Consider the following 20,619-nt stretch of genomic DNA (forward strand, 5'->3'; position numbering starts at 1 on the left):
ACAGCATAAGTTATTTCTCCAACTGAACGCCTCCCCTTCTTCTCTAGAAGGCTATAAACTCCAGTAAAAGGACTGTTTTCTCTTTCATCTTAGTGTCTGCACGTGATTAACTGACTGACTGACTGACTGACTGGGCACAGCTGACTTTTCTAATCCTTTCTCCTCAGCATGAGGGACTACATGCTCTAGCTTGGCCAGTTTCAAACACCCAGCAGTGCCCGTGCTGCTGTGGAAGGAGAAATGGGTTACAAGGTGTTTAAGAATATCTATGACTAGTTGCACTCCTTTGTTCATAATGGGGCATTCAGGGAACCCAGGTCCCTCCCCAGCCCCTCATCCGGAAATTTTGTCCAGCCGATCCATGAGGGAGAAGAAAGACAAGCTGAGTTCCTGGGGGCTGTTCATCTGCTCAAGATGAGTGAGAAAAGTTGAGAAGTTTCTCTGCTTACAGGATTTTAAAGTGATTTTAGACAGACTAAGTCTGTCCAGGTGGATCTTCGGTGCCAAAAGGGTGTTGACTTCACCCAAATAAGCCCGATCTCCTTCCAGGTGATCAGTGCATCCCAGTTCCAGAAACTGCAGGATGCTTTCATGGGCAGACACTTGATCAATTTGCAAATCTCTGCAGCAAAGGTGCAAGGACCCAAGGCTCTGCTCAACTTTACTCGACAGGAAAGAAAAGAGTTGCCTTCTTCTCAGGGGAAAGGTCCTTTCTCAAGGGAAAGGTCCACTAACAATCCCGTGCATTCCTTGGTTGGGCTGAGACTCAGGCTCTAAACGTACAATTTCCAGGGGCCTAACACTGCACTTGGCTTCTTCTCTTTTCAGGATAGAGTGCTGAGAGTAAACACAAGACTGAAAACAAAATGGAAATGTGCTCCTGATCTAAGAACATGTGGTTCTGCTGTCTGGGTCCTGCCTTAAACCTAGCACCCTCCGTTTTGGCCCCCTGTAGAGAGAGGAAGACAGAACATGAAAGGTAGCTGATTTTAATCTAACCCAGCAAGATCGATGAGGAGAAGCAGGGACAAACCCTTTATCTTTGCTCTTCACTCCACATAAAATCTACCAACAATTTTTTTTTCCATACAAACTCAACATCTTTCATTATTTTCCCCATCCTTCCTTCTCCTCTGATCCCCCCAGTCTCAATGCCCATGTTGTTCTTCTATGTAATCACACCCAGTAGGTAAATCCATCAATAGCATTCTCAATCACCTCTATTCCATAATCACCTCTGTAAGACATTAGAGTCTTTAAGGTGACCTCAAGTGTTGGACCACCAACCTCACAGAGATCCTCAGCATTCACCCTCAACTACCTTTAGGAGACTGTTAGGCCATCCCCTGCCTCAGGCTCCAGCATACCCTCCTGATGACTCACTATGTCTCCAGTGTACAGAGGGTTACCAAGAGGAAGAGTTCTGGGCAGGGAAGATATGCAGACCATCAGTCGTGGCTCCCAAGATTTCGTAGTGTGACTCTGTACACTCAGTGGTCCAACACGGAGACAACGGGAAGGCCAAATCCTCACCATGGCCTTCAGTTTCATCTTCTGCCCTCCCAAGAAGGCAATGATAAACAATGGAACATAGAGGCCCCATGGGAGCTCCTCAAGAGCATGGAGAGCTGCAAGCTCTTCACTCGGCAGACCCCATGCAGCAAGCTCTAGCAGTGTGGCTGGCGCCTTTGGGTCCATCTTCACGAACCTGCTTTAGGGTGAGGAGCATTAACAAATCCTGAGAAGATTTCCACAGTCTCTTGACTGCCACCAAGGATAGTAATGGATGAAATACGCATTGAACAAATCTAGGGTGAATCCAACAGCCACTTCAAGAGAACTATACTAGAATAGAAAAAGACTTGTATGTGTGTATAAATGTCTGTGTTTGTGTGTGTGTGTGTGTGTGTGTGTTTGTATACACACATACATACATTTAGATAAGATAAAATGCCATCCAAAATCAGCTGTAAGTCAGCAGAAGGCAACGTCTAACCACCCAGACACCTGCCTCCCAATGTTTCCTGTGAAAAGGATATAAACCAATCACAAAGGAAGATGATGTAAATCTATACAGAAGCCACATCCTCATCGTTACTTAGAAACGGATAATGCCAAATCTTTAGTAACGAGTAAAAAGAGAAAAAGCATGAAATACCAGCACGTGATCTGTCATGCTCCCATCACCAGGCTTCGTGGCAAGCAAAGACAGACCAAGAAAAGCTGCAAGAGATACAGAGAAAGGAAGAGGCAAGTTGATCTGAAACTACAGTTAAAATGACTGGGCCCATACTAAGTCTAAAAAACACCGAAAAGGTGTCCCAGATAATGAGAGCAGGGACTATAGGGAAGGGCCTCTAAAATAGGTGTAAGGTAAAGAGGTAGAGATGATCTTAGAATGTAGTCTTTGGGTTGGGTGCAGTTGCTCACGTCTGTAATCCCATCACTTTGAAAGGCCCGAGGCAGGAGGATCATTGAGCCCATGAGTTTCAGATCAGCCTAGGCAACATAGTGAGACCTCATCTCTGCAAAACCTTAAAACATTAGCCGAGTGTGGTGGTGTGTGCCTGTGGTCCCAGCTACTCGGGAGGCTGAGGTGGGAGGATCGCTGGAGCTCAGGAAGCAGATGTTGCAGTGAGTCGAGATCACACCACTGCACTCCAGCTTGGGCAACAGAGCGAGACTCTGTCTCGAGAAAAGAAAAAAAGTACTCTTTGAAATGCACGGCTTCTGGGGAAGAGTAAGGGCAGACAGCAAGGGAGAAGCATGCTTTGGCACTTTGGTAATGATGGGAAAAGAAACAAGGGGAAAATGAAGAATCTTGAAACACATAGGACAATCACAGAATCACAGCTCTCATCACTTCTTTGTCCACTACCAAAATAAACAAACGAAATCAGTAAATCTAAGGCCTGAATTTTTCTACACTGACAGAAAATAGCACCATTAAAATAGGAATCCAGAAAAACAATCCAATATCATATAAATGAACAAAAGGAAGGAGAATTCCTTACAAATCGTTCCAGAAAGAGAAAAAGAGCAGAAGAAAAAAGTTCACACGTATTAAACAACCATGAGACAGAAAAAAACAACAACTGTAAGTCAACCCTCCAAACAGAATTAATTCCATTCAAAGAAGCATTTGAGATTATAAAACCTGCCTTGATTTAGAATATAATTTAAAATGCTAAACTCAGAAACGGACTTTAAAAAAGTCTGAAGTAATGATTTGATATCCAGCTCAGCTGATCCTTCACAAATATCACGGTTTATAGAAAATCGGACAGGAACTTCGGAAATTATGTACCCATCAGCACTTCCTGAGGACTCCACTAGAGAAAGGGTCTACAAACTATGGCCCACTGGTTGGAGTATTTACTATATGGTTCTTTACAGAAAACGTTTGCTAACCTATATTCTAAAGGGTGAACTGGGATTGTCATTCCAAAGGTAATGACAGGAAAATCTTCCCTAAAACATCTGAGGGTGAGCTTTTGGTACCTAATACCAATATGAAGGTGGAGCAAGGAAAACGACTAATGTGCATTTATTTTATATTTTGGAAAAAAGAAATAGTGCAAGTAAGTTGAGAGAAATGAGAGGGATAGGAAAAACCATAGTAAACTTTTTTCTTTCATAAGGCAGTAGATGAGTGTCGAAGGAGACTACAGGTTAAAAACTAACTAGTGGACCAGATAGTAAAATGCTCAATAAGAAAACAGGTGCTAAAAATCTTCTTTTTTTTTTTAATGACAAAGTTTACATGTTAACGTTAAAATTGAAACTTCACAGTGAAGATATAATACTTAGGAATATTTATGCACAAATTACCATAGCATCCACCTTCGTAAGGCCAAAAAGTATGGAGACGTTGAACCACAGTAGTAACAGGAGATTTAATACATGGCAAGTCTCAGTACAAGGCAAATCTGGTGGTACAATAAAGAGATGTATACAGAAAATCTAAACAACATAATTAATAAGATACATTGTATGTGTGTATACACACATAGGCATAGATACACACACACACATGCACACATAACTCTACACCTTGGAAATGAAGAATAAACCACCTTGTCAGAAGCTGATGGCATGTTAATGAAACACGACTATAATTATCTCACAGTGAAGACCTCATTAATTTCCTTGAAGTAGAAATATTCCACCCACCCTTTGCAATCGTGATGAAACAAAAGTAGAACTTACTAACAGAAACTGAAATCAGAAAGGGTCTTCTACCTGGAAAAAAAAAATGGTTAAGCCTTCTATTAAGCAAACGTTGAGACAAAAAGGAGATGCAAACTGAAGTTACAGAAATATTTAAGAAGAGTGACAATGAGCGCTTATGTATGAGAATCTGTAGAAGATATTTAAAGCAGTGATTGGAGGCAGATTCAGACCGCTAAATACTCTGATCAGTAAAAATGAAAGAACAAAATTAAATAAATTAAAGCATTGTCTCAAAAATCTACTAAAAGAACAACCAGGGAATCCAAAAGAAACGCAAATAAATAAATAATACAAAGAAATTGCCAGTCTTGGTGGCTCACACCTGTAATCCCATCACTTTGAGAGGGTGAGGTGGCAGGATCACTTGAGGCCAGGAGATTGACACCAGCCTGGGCAACATAAGGAGACCCTGCCTCTACAAAAATAATAATAATGATGATAATCATTAGCTGGGCATGATGAAACATGCCTGTAGTCCTACTTACTCAGGAGGCAGAGGTGGGAAGATAGCCTGAGACCAAGAGCTGGAGGCTGCAGGGAGCTATGATCACGCCACTGTACTCCAGACTGAGTGATCCAGGGAGACTCGGTCACTAAAATGAATGAATGAATGAATGAATGAATGAACGAGCTGAAATTGATAAGATACATAGTAGGAAATCAATATGTGCATATTTATTAGATCAAAATCCTGTTTCATTTTCATGGACCAACTCACTAGCTAGATTAATGAAAGAAGAAAGGGAGAGAGCACAAATGCACAAAATAGTAAATGACAAATGATAATCATTTAAACAGAAAAAAATGAGGTTACTTTTCAAGGCTGTATGCAAATAAATTTTAAAATGCACATGAAATTGATAATTTCCTAGGAAAAACAGATTATCAATATTTTCACTCTAATGTTGGAAGGCTTAAATTGGCCAATTTTCATAGAAAAATTTATTAAGGAATGACTCCCATGGAGCACCTGGCTCACATGCTATTACAGGTGAATTCTAATGAACTTCAGAGATCAGATAGTATGCCAGAGTACCAATGCTCTATAAATTATTCAACAGCCTTAAAAAGGAAATTTTCATAACTCCCTTGATGAACCAAGTGTGACATGGGGAGATAAGTGTAGATGTAAAAAAGCTAGATAAAATATTAGTGAACAACACCCAACAACGCATTTAAAAAATCATAATATACTTTGGCAAAGTAGGATTTATCCCATCAATGCAGGTTGGTTAGATATTAGAAAGTACCTTGATATCATCCACCATATTAATACAATTAAAGACAAATATCATATGGTTATCACCAGAGATGCTGAAAAAGCCTTTGGAAAATTCAACACCTCTTTATGTTAAAAAATAGAAAAGCCTCAAGAAAATAGGGATCACAGGATGCTTTCCTAACATGAAAAAACATATATACCTAAGTCAGAATGCTAGTAACTTATTCAATGCGGTGGGGGGCGGGGGGCCACTCAAAGTTTTCCCCGGGGATCAGGAACAAGGAATGCGCGCTTACTACCTCACACCTATTCAATCTTGTATTACAAGTCTTATAGTCAATTGACTAGAGAAATCAATCATTCTCATAGGAATGAATTTCAAGAACTAAAAAGCACAGCAAAGGAAAGAATCAACAACGTGAAAAGGCAACTTTCACATGGGAAAAAATAGTTGTGAACCGTATATATGAATAAGGGTTTAATATCCAAATTTTATAAGGAAATCATACAACTCTATAGCAGAAAAACAATCCAATTTAAACAATGGGCAGAGGGCCTGAATAGATATTTCTCCAAAGAAGACATACAAAATGACTAACAGGTATAGGAAAAGGTACTCAACATCATTAATCATCAGGAAAATGCTACTATGAGGCAACACCTTACGACCATCAGGATAGCGATCATCAAAAAGCCAAGAGATAACACACATTGCTGAGGGTGTGGAGAAAAGGGAACCCTCGTACACTGCTGATGGGAATATAGATTGGGGCAACCATTATGGAAAACAGTACGGAGGTACCTAAAGAAATAGATTTTTTTTTCTGTTTTAGAAATAAAATAGTAGTCCTACATTTTTCTATTTTAGAAAAAAATATGGTTGTGAAAAATAGAACTATTGTATGACTCAGCAACTCCTTTTCTGGGTATCTACTCAAAGGAAATAAAATAACCACCTTTAAACGCAGTTGATCTTTTAAAAGTACCTGAACTCCCATGTTCACTGCAGAATTAATCACAAGCCAAGATATGGAAACAACCTAGGTGGGACGGATGTTTACATGCCCAACGAAGGGACGGATGGACACAGAAAATGTGTTGTATATTCACACTTTTAAAAGGAGATCTTGCCACTTGCCAAAACATGGATGAACCTGGAGGACATTATGCTAAGTGAAATAAGCCAGATACAGAAAGAAATATTGCATGATCTCGCTTATATGTGCAATCTGAAAAAATAAAAGTAAAATAAAACTCAAATATACAGAGGCCGAGAATAAAGCCGTGATTACCAGGGTCGGGGCGGGGCAGAAGGAGTGGGAGGAGGAAAGGGGGAGGTGTAGGTCAGAGGATACAAAGTAGCAGATATGTAGGATGAAAGAGACTAGAGATCTAGTGTACAACATACAGAATACAGTTAATAAAATTGTACTATTAAATATGATGTGGCATTTTTGCTAAATGAATAGATTTTAGCACCCCCTGCTACCGAAACCAAAAATGGGTAACTATGTGACATAATGGTTATGTTAATTTGCTCCACTATAATGATTGTCTTACTATTTATATGTGTCCCATAACATCATGCTGTATACTTTAGATATACACAATAAAACTTACATTTTATAAAATAAGTAAAGCCATCTCTATGTGCAGGTGATATTATGGTATACCTGAAAAACCCTGTGGAAACAATGATAAATCAACCGAAACAGTAAAAGAAGTCACTAAATATTCTATTGAGGATTTTTGCATCAATGTTCATCATGGATATTGGCCTGAAATTTTGTTTTTTAGTTGTGGCTCTGCCAGGTTTTGTCATCAGGATGATGTTGGTCTCATAAAATGAGTTAGGGAGGATTCCCTTTTTTCTGTCATTTGGAAAAGTTTCAGAAGGTATGGTACCAGCTCCTCTTTGCACCTCTGATAGAATTCTGCTGTGAACCCGTCTGGTTCTGGACTTTTTTTGCTTGGTAGGCTATTAACTGCTGCCTCAATTTCAGACCTTGTTATTGGTCTGTAAAGAGATTCCACTTCTTCTTGGTTTAGTCTTGGGAGAGTGTAAGTGTCCAGGAAGTTATCAATTTCTTCTAGATTTACTGGTTTATTTGCATAGAGGTGTTCATAGTGTTCTCTGATGGTAGTTTGTATTTCTGTGGGATCAGTCGTGATACCACCTTTATCATTTTTTGTTGCATCTATTTGGCTCTTCTCCCTTTTCTTCTTTATTAGTCTGGATGGCAGTCTATCTAATTTCTTGATCTTTTCAAGAAACCACCTCCTGGATTCGTTGATTTTTTGAAGTTTTTTATGTGTCGCTATCTCCTTCGGTTCTACCCTGGTCTTAGCTGTTTCTTGTCTTCTGCCAATGAAATACTGGCAAACCGAATCCAACTGCACATCAAAAAGCTTATCCCTCACAATCAAGTAGGCTTCATCCCTGGGATGCAAGGCAGGTTCAACATATGCAAATCTATAAACGTAATCCATCACGTAAACAGAACCAGAGGCAAAAAACACATGATTATCTCAGCAGACACAGAGAAGGCCTTCGACAAAATTCAACAGCCCTTTATGTCAAAAATTCTCAATAAACTAGGTACAGATGGAACATATCTCAAAATAATGAGCTATTTATGACAAACCCACAGCCAATATCATACAGAATGGGCAAAAACTGAAAGCATTCCCTTTGAAAGCCAGCACAGCACAAGGAGGTCTTCTCACACCACCCGGATTCAACATCATAGTATTGGAAGTTCTGGCCAGGACAATCAGTCAAGAGAAAGAAATAAAGGATACTCAATTAGGAAAAGAGGAAGTAAAATTGTTTCCATTTGCAGATGACATGATTGTATATTTAGAAGACCTCATAGTCCCAGCCCCAAATCTCCTTAAGCTGTTAAGCAACTTCAGCAAAGTCTCAGGATACAAAATCAGTGTGCAAAAATCACACGTATCCCTACACACCAATAACAGACAAACAGAGAGCCAAATCATGAGTGAACTCCCATTCACAATTGCTACAAAGAGAATAAAATACTAGGATACAACTAACAAGGGATGTCACGAAGGACCTCTTCAAGGAGAACTACAAACCACTGCTCAAGGAAATAAGAGAGGACACAAACAGATAGAAAAAAAAAACATTCCATGCTCATGGTTAGTAAGAAGCAATATCATAAAAATGACCATACTGTCCAAAGTAATTTATAGATTCAATGCTATCCCCATCAAGCTACCATTGACTTTCTTCACAGAACTGGGGGGGAAAAAAAGCCTTGAATTTCATATGGAACCAAAACAGAGCCTGCACAGTCAAGACAATCCAAAACAAAAAGAACAAAGCTGAAGGCATCACACTACACGATTTCAAATGATACTACAAGACTACAGTAATCAAAACGGCATGGTACTGGTATCAAAACAGATATACAGACCAATGGAACAGAACAGAGGCCTCAGATATAGCACCCCACATCTACAACCATCTGATGTTTGACAAACCTGACACAAACTAGCAACGGGGAAAGGATTCCCTATTTAATAAATGGTGTTGAGAAAACTGGCTAGCCATATGCAGAAAGCTTAAACTGGATCCCTTCCTTACACTTTATACTAAAATTAACTCCATATGGATTAGAGACTTAAACATAAGACCTAAAACTATAAATACCATAGAATAAAACCTAGCCAATACCATTCAGGACATAGGCATGGGCAAAGACTTCATGACTAAAACACCAAAAGCAATGGCAACAAAAGCCCAAATTGACAAATGGGATCTAGTTAAACTAAAGAGCTCCTGCACAGCAAAGGAAACTATCATCAGAACGAACAGGCAATCTACAGAATGAGAGAAAAGTTTTGGAATCTACCCACCTGACAAAGGGCTAATATCCAGAATCTATGAAGAACTTAAGCAAATCTACAAGAAAAAAAAAGAACATCAAAAACTGGGCAAAGGATATGAACAGACACTTTTCAAAAGAAGACCTTTAGGCAGCCAACAAACATATGAAAAAAAAGTTCATCATCACTGATCATTAGAGAAATGCAAATCAAAACCATGATGAGATACCACCTCATGCCAGTTAGAATGGCAATCATTAAAAAGTCAGGAAACAACAGATGCTGGAGAGGATGTGGAGAAATAGGAACAGTTTTACACTGTTGGTGGGAATGTATATTAGTTCAACCATTGTGAAAGACAGTGTGGTGATTCCTCAGGGATCTAGAACTAGAAATACCATTTGACCTAGAAATACCATTTTACCCAGCAATCCCATTACCAGGTATATATCCAAAGGATTATAAATCATTCTAGTATAAAGACACATGCACACATATGTTTATTGTGGCACTGTTCACAGTAGCAAAGACTTGGAACCAACCCAAATGCACATCAATGATAGATTGGATAAAGAAAATGAGGCACATATACACCACGGAATACTATGCAGCCATGAAAAGAAGATGAGTTCACATCCTTTCCGGGGACATGGACGAAGCTGGAACCATCATTCTCAGCAAACTGCCACAAGAACAGAAAACCAAAGACCACATGTTCTCACTCATAAGTGGGAGTTGAACGATGACAACCCATGGACACAGGGAGGGGAACATCACACACCAGGACCTGTCAGGGGGTGGGGGGCTAGAGGAGGGCTAGCATTAAGAGAAATCCCTAATGTAGAGGACGGGTTGATGGGTGCAACAAGCCACCATGGCACGTGTATACGCATGTAACAAACCTGCAAGTTGTGCACATGTACCCCAAAACTTAAAGTATAATAAAAAAGAATGAAATACAATAGAAAGGAAAACATCTATGCAATCCAATATTTACGATTCAAAGCCCGACACATCCAAATTAACCATAAACAAAAGTAAGATGAAAAAGAGAAATACAGCTTTATGAAGAAGAAGAGAAAACCTGCCTGAAGAATTGTAAAGAGAGAGCATGAAGTGATTAGCCATATAATTGAAGCTAATCACACCTGCGGGTAAGGGATACATAGACAGTGGAGTGGAGAGTGGACCACTGAGCAATCCAGCTGGATTTGCCTTTCCTGTTAATCCCTAAACCTTGACCCTAGGTAACGTAGGCCAAAGTAGGCCTAATTTATAGAAAATTTGTAGAAAAGATACTGGTGTAATTCACCTCGTTGGAAGAAGACTTGGAACCATCTTGGGAGCTACACTTCCTTTAAAAATCTTGCCATAAACAAGACCCAGTCTTGTGGGTGGGGCCCAGCGTCTTAACAGTTCCTTCTCAAAGCAGCCGGGGAAGAGAACTTCAATTGGCTCAGCTTGGTCAGGTGATCTCCTTTGACTTATCAGCTCCATGGGTGGGGGATGAGGCTAGATTCCTGCCCCTCCCCCTCCTGGAGCTGGTGGGAGGGGGAACAGGGAAGGAGGGGAAGAGAAGGCAAGGGTGGGGAGGGTGAGGGGCAGGGAGGATGGTGAGCCGGGGGGGTTGGGAGTGTGTGAAGTGGAAAGGGAGGGTGTTCTGATTATAAGCCTGCCCCACCTGCTGAGATCATCTTAGGTGAAAAGTGAGCCACAATGTCATTGCATATGACCCCCAGCACTGGCCAGCCAGGGTTTCTTTTCTTTTCTTTTCTTTTTTTCGTTTTTTTCTTTTAATGGAGTCTCACTCTGTCTCCCAGACTGGAGTGCATCGGCGGGATCCAGGCTCACTGCAATCTCAGCCTCCGGGGTTAAAGCAATTCTCCTGCCTCAGCCTCCCTAGTAGCTAGCATTAAAGGCACCTGCCACCATGCCCTACTGATTTCTGTATTTTCAGTAGAGATGGGGTTTCACCATATTAGCCAGGCTCATCTCAAACTCCGGACCTCATGTGATCTGCCTGTCTCGGCCTCCCAACGTGCTGGGATTACGGGCGTGAGCCACCGTGTCCAGCCCCAGAGAGGGTTTCTACCAGTCCACGCCTCAACACAGACAGTTAAAAGTCCAAATTTAGGCCGGGTGCGGTGGCTCACGCCTGTAATCCCGGCACTTTGGGAGGCCAAGGCGGGTGGATCATGAGTTCAAGAGATTGAGACCATCCCGGCCAACATGGTGAAACCCCGTCTCTACTAAAACTACAAAACTTAGCTGGGCATGGTGGCGCATGCCTGTAGTCCCAGCTACTTGAGAGGCTGCAACAGGAGAATCGCTGGAACCCGGGAGGCGGAGGTTGCAGTGAGCCGAGATTGTGCCACTGCACTCCATCCAGCAGCCTGTGACAGAGCAAGACTTTGTCTCACAAAAAAGAAAGAAGGAAAAGTCCAAAGTTAGTGGACATGTAGCAGGGGATGTTTACTTAAAAACTGCGTGGCCACTTGATGGCAAAAGGCTGCCAGATATTAGTGTCCCTGGTTCTCTGATATATTAAAGAAAGAACTGAGTCCTGACCAAAGATAGGAAAAATGTGTTTGTCTTCTACAGTGAAGCCAATATAGCATCTACACTGACACCTGACAAAGGCGGCACAAAGGAGAAAACTTCCACCCATCTAACAATGCTATCAATTACAAGGCAGCCAATACTCCTTTGCATGCCCAACCCTCAGCCCACACTCCTGATTCCATTTCTTGCCTATTTGATTTTCTTTTCCTCACAGTCATCTTTTGGAATACGATATATTTTACTCAATGCTGTTTTTGTTTTTCATTGTCTGTCTCCCATAGTGGAAAAAGTACAAATTCCAGAAGGGTAAGTATCTTTGTCTATTGCTCATTAATGTATCCTAAGTTCCTATAACAATGCCTGCTTCACTGGACAATTTGAATGAATAAATGAATTAATAAATAAATGAATTTTTCTCTAGCCACACTAGCCTCCTTTTTATTGCTCTAACACTATCTCTGCAAGCATACTCCCATAGCATTCTGTGTTTTTCTGTAACAGCCTGGCCTAAGCTATCCCTATAGTGACCTTGCTTACTTAGTGTACATCTCTGATCACATGATCAGACATGTGGTACTTTTCTTCACGACAGTTAGCATGTCACCGTGTTGTTTTTATGTTTTGTTGTTTTCTATTACTCTAATTACAGGTAAAGACGCAGATCAGCTGTGTCTGTTTTAATTTTTGCAGTACAGTGTCATCTTTCAGTAGATGTGGTAATGAGCATCAGCTATCTTAGGATTGAATGCATGGCATTGCCACTCTGTAGCTAAATAACCTCGGCCAGGTAAACTCTTCCAAGGTTTTATTATCCATCTTTAAACTGGGAATAGTAATAAATTCAAGCTCATAAGGCTGTTGATGGCATTTCATTAAGGTAGTTCATGTACAGTTATGCACCACATAATGACTTTTTGGTCAATGATAGACCACATATATGATGGTGGTCCCATCATATTATAAGGTTATATGTTCAGATTCCTGTTCTGACACCATCCTAGCACACAAGATTGCTGGTTCACCTTGCCTCTTTACAGATGGCTGTGGTGGGAGCTGAACTTTTACCCTAGCCCCACTGGCACTTTTCCAATAAAAAAGGGGGCACCAATTCACAACACCTTGTTACCTCAGAGGTGGGGTGGGGGAGGGTAGGCACAGTTATTTGCTAGGCCTCAGGGAAAGGGCAACTGGATGGCTGACTCAATATTTTGTTGCTGCAGTGTGGTGGGGCAGAAGCCTAGCTTCGCACCGGTCTCTGAGAACATCAGGGGAAGGAGTGGAAAAAGAGAGTGCCAACAAATCCTGCCTTCCACCACCTGATTCCAACTTGAGGATGGGTGGAAGAGGAGGCATAGCTCTCCCTAAGGCCTAGCTGGCACAGGAGGCCAGCGGGGGAAGGCAGAGAGTGTCAATTAGTCCCACCTCACACCATTTGATTGAGTTTGGATGTGTGTAAAGGTTCACGTTTCCACTGGACATCACTGACCCCAGAGATGGGGATCAATGGAATGCTTACTAGTCCCAGCGTGGACTGCCTTGTTCAGTGTTATTGATGTCAGGTGAAGGTGAAGGCTCATCTTGCTGTTGGACACCACTGACACTACCCTGACAGGTGAATGGGATCATCACCATCTGCTTCAGAGAGGCAGGATAGAAGACAAGTTTCCTTCTTGTTCCCTGAAACCTTGGTGGGGTGGGGGAGGTAAGGTTTTTCCATTGTTGCTTGTCTAGCGTAGGGGAGGGGAATTTGTCACAAAGGTTACTTCAGTTTTTAGATCATGCCTTCTCTGGTCCTTTGGCTGAGGAAATAGGCTTTTCTTGGTTGCTTTGTGTCTGCCGTTGTCAGTGGTTCTGGACTGGAGGCGTCTGTGGTACCCTCTCTGTGACATTGCGTGGAAATAGAAAAACCAAGAGAATGCGCTGCCTGCATTCTTGCTCGAGTCCTGAGAGCACGAGTCAGTCTGCTTTCTCCTTTCCACGTTTCAGAGTTCCCTTTGCTGGTTTGCTGTCATATTCAGGGTGTTCTGGTGTAGAGGGACCATGTGGGAGGAAAGGGCAAACTCTAGCTTGGCCAGAGCTGGAGGTCTCTAGGATGTTTATTTTTGAGAATTTTATTTTGACATCTCTGGTGGCCCTACCAAGATCTGCCCATCTCTGGATCATCTATTGGATTGGAGAGCAAGCAGTCCCTTGATTAGTAAATATAGCAATAAACTTGCCTTTGTGGTATTTTGCTTCTCCCAGAACTTCCTGATTTCTGAACTCCTATGACTCATGATGCATTCTCAATAAAATCTGCCATATTAAATTCATTTTCTAGGCTTTCATGTTTACAAGTGTGCCTATTTAACTCTCTGAGACATATTTATTTATTTATTTAAATATTTGTTTCTCTCAGCAGTGACCAAACACCAGTTGCAAACTGATGTTTTCCTTACACAAGATTTTTTTACAAGTCAGAGTCTGAAATGTCTGGTCTGACTTGAGGATGGAATCTATGAATGAAAATAACTTCCCTGTGGAAGATACTGGTAAACTTTTTGTCTGCTCTGAGTCTGTTGTCCTGGCCTTGCTAACAAGGTTTGACAGTGAAAGACTGTGAAACCTTCTGAATGTGAAATAGTGTATTGGAAGTGTTTCTCTGTTTAATTAATTCCATAGGTTGGGGGTCATGACATTCTAAAATACATGAGAAAGGAGACGATTTTCTGAAGAATAGGGAAGGCGCATATTAAAACCGTTACACTGACCAAGTGTCCATTCTCCGGCATCTTCTTACAATGACTTCTCACTACAGGCCAATACCTCTGACGAATATTGATGCAAAAATCCTCAATAAAATACTAGCAAACCCAACTCAGCAATACATCAGAAAGATCATTCATCATGACCAGGTGGGATTTATCCCTGGGATGCGAGGACAGTTCAGCATATGCAGCTCAATCAGTGTGACACATCACATCAACAGAATGAAAGATAAAAGCAGTATCATTATTTCAATTGATGCTGAAAACCCATTTGATAAAATTCAACATTCCTTCCTGATAAAAACCCTCAAAAAACTGGGTATAGAAAGAGCATACCTCAGCATAATAAAAGCCATATACAACAGACTCACAGCTAGTATCATACTGAATGGGGAGAAAGTGAAAGCCTTTCCTCTAAGATCTGGAACACGACAAGGATACCCACATTCACCACTGTTACTCAATATAATACGGGAAGTATTTGCTAGAGCAATCAGATAAGAGAAAGAAGTAAAGGGCATCCACACTGGAAAGGAAGAAGCCAAACTATCTTTGCTGATGATATGATCTTACATTTAGAAAAACCTTAAGACTCCACCAGAAAACTATTATTAGAATTGATCAAACAATTCAGTAAAGTTGCAGGACACAAAATCAACCTACAAAATTAGTAGCATTTCTATATTCCAACAGGGAACACTCTGAAAAAGAAACCAAAATTAATCTTACAATAGACAAAAATAAAATTAAATATCTCAGAATTAACCAAAGAAGTGAAAGATCTCCACAATGAAAATTACAAAACATTCATGAAAGAAATCAAAGAGGACACAATAATGGAAAGCTATTCCACATTCATGGATTGGAGGAATCAATGTTGTTTAGATGTCTGTAATACCCAAAGAAATCTACAAATCCCACAAGAACACCAATGACGTTCCTTACAGAAATGGCAAAAGCAATCCTAAAACGTATATAGTAGCACAAAAGACCCAGAGTAGCCAAGGCTATCCTGAGCAAAAAAGAACAACACTGGAGGAATCTCATTACCTGACTTCAAATTATGCTACAGAGCTACAGCAACCAAATCAGCATGGAATTGGCATTAAAACAGACCCACAGTCAAGTGGGACAGAACAGAGAACGCAGGAACAAATCCACGCACCTACAGTGAACTCTTTTTCAACAAAGGTGCCAAGAACATACATTGGGAAAAGGATAGTCTCTTTAATAAATGGTGCTGGGAAAACTGGATGTCCTTATGGAGAAGAATGAAACTTGACCCGTATCTTTCGTCTTATATAAAAGTCAAAGCAGAATAGATTAAAGACGTAAATCTGAGACATCAGCCTATGAAATTACTACAAGAAAACACCGGGAAAACGCTCCAGGACATCATTCTCGGCAAAAATTTCTGGAGTAGTACACGAGAGGCACTAGCACCCAAAGCAAAATTGGACAAATGGGAACACGACTAGTTAAAAAGCTTCTGCACAGCAAAGGAAGCAATCACCAAAGTGAAGACACAACCCACAAAAAGGGAAAGAATATTTGCAAGCTACCCGTCTGACAAGGGGTTAATAACCAGGAAGGCAGCAAATCACACTGCCACGTGTATACCTATGCAACTATCTTGCATGTTCTGCACATGTACCCCAAAACCTCAAATGCAATAAGAAAAAAATATAACCAGTATAATAGATACGGAGCTCAAACAACTCGATTGGAGAAAATCTAATGATCAGATTAAAGAATGGGAAGAAGATTTGAATACACATTTCTCAAAAGAAGACGTGCAAATGGCAAACAAGCAGATGAAGAGGTACTCAATATCACTGATTTTCAGAGCAATGCAAATCACAACCACAATGAGATGTCTTCTTACTCCAGTTAAAGTGGCTTGTATCCAAAAGACTGGCAATAAGAAATTCTGGTGAGGGTGTGAAGAAAAGGAAACTGTACACTGTTGGTGGGGATGTAAATTAGTACAACCACTATGGAGAACACTTTGCCAGTTCCCAAAAAGAATACAATTTGAGCTACCTTATGATCCACCAATCCACCTGCTGAGTATATACCCAAAAGAAAGGAAATCACTATATTGAAGAGGTATCTGCACTCCTGTTTGTTGCAGTGCTGTTTACAATAGCAACACTGGGAAGAAAACTAAGTGCCCGTCAACAGATGAATGGGTTGAGAAAATGTGGTACATATGCCCAGTGGAGTACCAGTCATAAAAAGAATGAGATCCAGTCATCTGCAACAACAAGGATGGAACTGGAGATCTTTATGTTGAGTGAAGTAAGTCAGGCACAGATAGACAAACATCGCATGTTCTCGCTTATTTGTAGGACCTGAAAATCAAAACTATTGATCTCGTGGACACAGAAAGTAGAAGGATGGTTACCAGAGGCTGGGAAGGGTAGTGTGGGGGCAAGGGGCAGGTGGGGATGATTAACGGATACAAAAAAAAAAAAAATAGAAAGAATGAATAAGGTCTAGTATCTGATATCACAGCATGTTGCCTAAAGCCAATAATAGTTGAATTGTACATTTTAAAGTACCGAAAAGGATATAATTAGATTGTTTGTAACACACATGACAAATTCTTGAGGGGACGTGATGTGATTAACACACATTACATGCCTGTACCAACATATCTCATATGCCCCATAAATATATACACCTACTATATACTCACAAAAAAGTAAAAATGAAACATAATTAAAAGAACTTAAGGGTAAGGAACTAGGCTATCTGGCAGTAAAAATAACTAAGCAAAACATTCAAGGTACTGCTGACTTTGTTCGGCCACTTAGACAAAAATGAGAGAAAAGATAAATGTTTTAAAGATGGAATGTGTAAATTAAAAGAGAGGAAGAAGGCAAGTATTTTGAAAAATTTCACTCTAGCCATGTAAAGAATGAAAAGGCATGTTTAGGAGTGCAAACTAAAGGCATGGCCAAGTGACCACTCTGCTAATGAGATTACCAGGGATAGAAGGGGAACAGGTGCCACTGAGTAAGACAAAGGCCACCGGAGAAAGGCCCTGACGGCATTTCAGAGTGTTTCCAGGCTGCTCCTCCACTCACATGCTCAGAGCAGAGCCCAAAGGCAGTTTCCAGAGAGGCACCCACAAGACCTCAACATCTGCTGCCCGGTGCTGCGTTTAGTGCCTGCTCCCCGCACCTTCATACAGCACTCCTTAGCTGTCCCCGCCATAGTTCAAGGGGGCCCAGGTGCTGAACAGGCTGCCGGTCTGGAAGGCTCAAGTGGTGGATCTTGGCAGCATCCAAATGGTGCTAATTCTGCAGGTACACAGCATTCACAAACTATGGGTCTGTGACCGCCTCCACCTAGATTTCACAGAATGTTGCAGACAGCCTGAGGGCCCATGTAGCGACCTGACACAGGGGCACAGCTGCCAGAGACAGTCCCAACCAGACCAGTACCTGATAGGGCCGTGGGAACAAGTCAGTCACAAGGAGTCCCAATTCGGGTCACATCTAGTAGAGGCGTGGGAGCTGGACTGATACCAAGACCCCAGAACTGTAGTGCTACCAGCATTTAATGCTACACTGGGAGAGCTGGAGGAACAAGACTCCAATCTGTGAGAGCTGCTGGGTGGACTGAGCCCAGCAAAGCCATAGAGGCATGGCTGCCTGAGAATTTGGGGGCTCAATCCCTGCCCCAGTGTGCCCAGAAGGCAGAACTTGGAGCTAAGAAACATATTCTCAAGCCTCAAAATTTAATGTTGTTTGCTCTGACGGGTCTTGGACTTTCTTAGCACCAGTTATGGCTTTTCTCTGGCCTCTCTCTCCCTCTTGGAATGAGAATATCTATCCTATGCCTGTCCGGCCATTGTATTTTGGGAATAGACAACTTGTTTTGATTTCACAGACTCACAGCTAGGGGAAATTTGCCTCACTCTGGATCCTGCCTTGAGTCTCACCCATCTCTGATGTAAATGAGACTCTGGACTTTGGGTACTGGAGTGAGTTAAGGCTCTGGGGCTACTGGGATGGAATTAATGTATTTTGCATGTGATAAGGACATAAATTTGGGGGCCAAGGTCAGGAAGCAATGGTTGGTTTGAATGTGTCCACGAAAAACCGTGTGTTGGAAACTTAATCCCCAGTGCAACACTATTGAGAGGTTGAGCCTAATGGCAGGTGTTTAGGTTATGAGGGTTGCACCCTCATGAATGGATTAATGCCAGTTATAAAAGGGCTTGAGTCTATGAGTTTGATCTCATGCTCTCTCTCACTTGTGCTCTCTAACCTTCCCACCTTCTGTTATTGGATGACACAGCAAGAAGGCTCTCATCAGATGCAAGACCCTTCCTTGAACTTCCCAGCCTCCAGAACCGAAAGGTATAAATTGCTGTTCTTTATAAATCACTCAGTGATACAGTTTGGCTCTGTGCCCACCCAAGTGTCATCTTGAATCATAATCCTCACATGTGGACGGAGGGACCTGGTGGGAAATGACTGGATCATGGGGGAGGTTTTCTGCATGCTCTTCTCATGATAGTGACGAAGTTCTTGCAAGAGCTGATGGTTTTGAAGTGTGGCGCTTCCTCGCTCTGTCTCTCTGTATCTCTCTCTCTGTATCTGTATCTCTCTCTCTGTATCTGTATCTGTATCTCTCTCTCTGTATCTGTATCTCTCTCTCTGTATCTGTATCTCTCTCTCTCTCTCTCTCTCTCTCTCTCTCTCTCTCTCTCTCTCTCTCTCTCTCTCTCTCTCTCTCCCGATTGCTGCCAGGTAAGAGATGCCTTGCTTCCCCTTTGCCTTCTGGCATGGTCCTTGGTTTCCTGAGGCCTCCCCAGCCATGCAGAACTGTGAGTCAACTGAACCTCTTCCGTTTATAAATTACCCAGTCTCAGGTAGTATTTTTATAGCAGGGTGAGAACAGACTAATATATAGCGAGTCTTGGGTATTCTCCTATAGCAGCAGAAAATAGACTAAGACAGGTATCTCAGGATTCACTTGGCCCTCATCCTCAGGACAATGAAAAACAGTCAGCCTGGGCCCTCACTACCTACCACCTCTAACTGAAAGTGAGCCTGCTGGGTGTCCTGTGGGTTGAAATGGGAGAGGGTCTCAGAACCCTTCATGCCCTGTGAGGTCCCGAGGCCAAGGATTGGCACTGGCATATTCGCCCATGGTGTGGCATGTTGGAACTGACCTTTTACCACTGTCTTCACATGGTGTTTGTGAGGAGAATCTGTGAGATTTGGAGCTGGGGTTCAGAGAAAATTGAGGGGATCTGTCAAACAAGGCAAGAGTAGACCACAGACCACATTGTCAGGGTCACATGAGCAAGATGGAGTTTTCAAAATAACTCCTTTCCAGAAGGGCATAGTGAGGAGAGCCCTAGGAGTCAGAAGAGACTCTACTTCCTGTTCTTCGTGCCCCCTGAGTTTGCTACCAACACCCAGGGAGCTGTTTCCAATTGAGTCACCCCTGCAAAGCAAATTATAGTCAGCAGACCTGGAACCCTACAAGGTACTTGTAGCTACAGACGTGGGGGAACTCTGAGGGCCTGCTGCTTGCCAAGCTCTGTGTTTGCTGCATTGCATTATATTTTTTTTCCTTCATGTGCTCCTCAAACAAGATTGTGATATGCAGAATTACCAACTTCTTGGCCTGTCTTAGGTTGCTGAGATGTAATGAGTTGTAGAAGCTTGTCAGGGTTCATTCAGATGCTACAAGAAATTGCCATCATTGGAGCGGAGCTCTATTGGATGGGCACGATTTCACTACACATAGTTTTAATAAACTCTTGCTCATCACATATTCTTAAGGAAGGATAAAGTTACAGAAATATCTGAAAGTAACTGAATGACAGAAAAAAAATGTTCAGTCCATCTCAGAGTGAGCATATTAGAGACAGACGTGGAAAGTATAATGGAAATAGGAAACATAATTTAGTGGTCACTGGAATGAGAGTAGAAAAAAAATCACACCTTTTCCTTTTAAAATATTGAATGTACATAG

The 20,619-nt window shown here is 41.6% G+C and overlaps 1 protein-coding gene across 2 annotated transcripts in view; it reads right to left on the reverse strand.

The window, feature by feature from the left end:
- LOC100414986 (nuclear RNA export factor 2) overlaps window positions 1-20,619 on the reverse strand; it is a 63,527-nt gene that overhangs the window by 35,054 nt on the left and 7,854 nt on the right. For both annotated transcript variants that reach the window (XM_054251188.2, XM_035287815.3), the window contains one exon: window positions 4,719-4,826. In XM_054251188.2, coding sequence (XP_054107163.2) covers window positions 4,719-4,826 — 108 coding nt within the window. The remainder of the gene's footprint in view (window positions 1-4,718; window positions 4,827-20,619) is intronic.

The sequence above is a fragment of the Callithrix jacchus genome, chromosome X, assembly GCF_049354715.1.
Source record: "Callithrix jacchus isolate 240 chromosome X, calJac240_pri, whole genome shotgun sequence".
Taxonomy (NCBI): domain Eukaryota; kingdom Metazoa; phylum Chordata; class Mammalia; order Primates; family Cebidae; genus Callithrix; species Callithrix jacchus.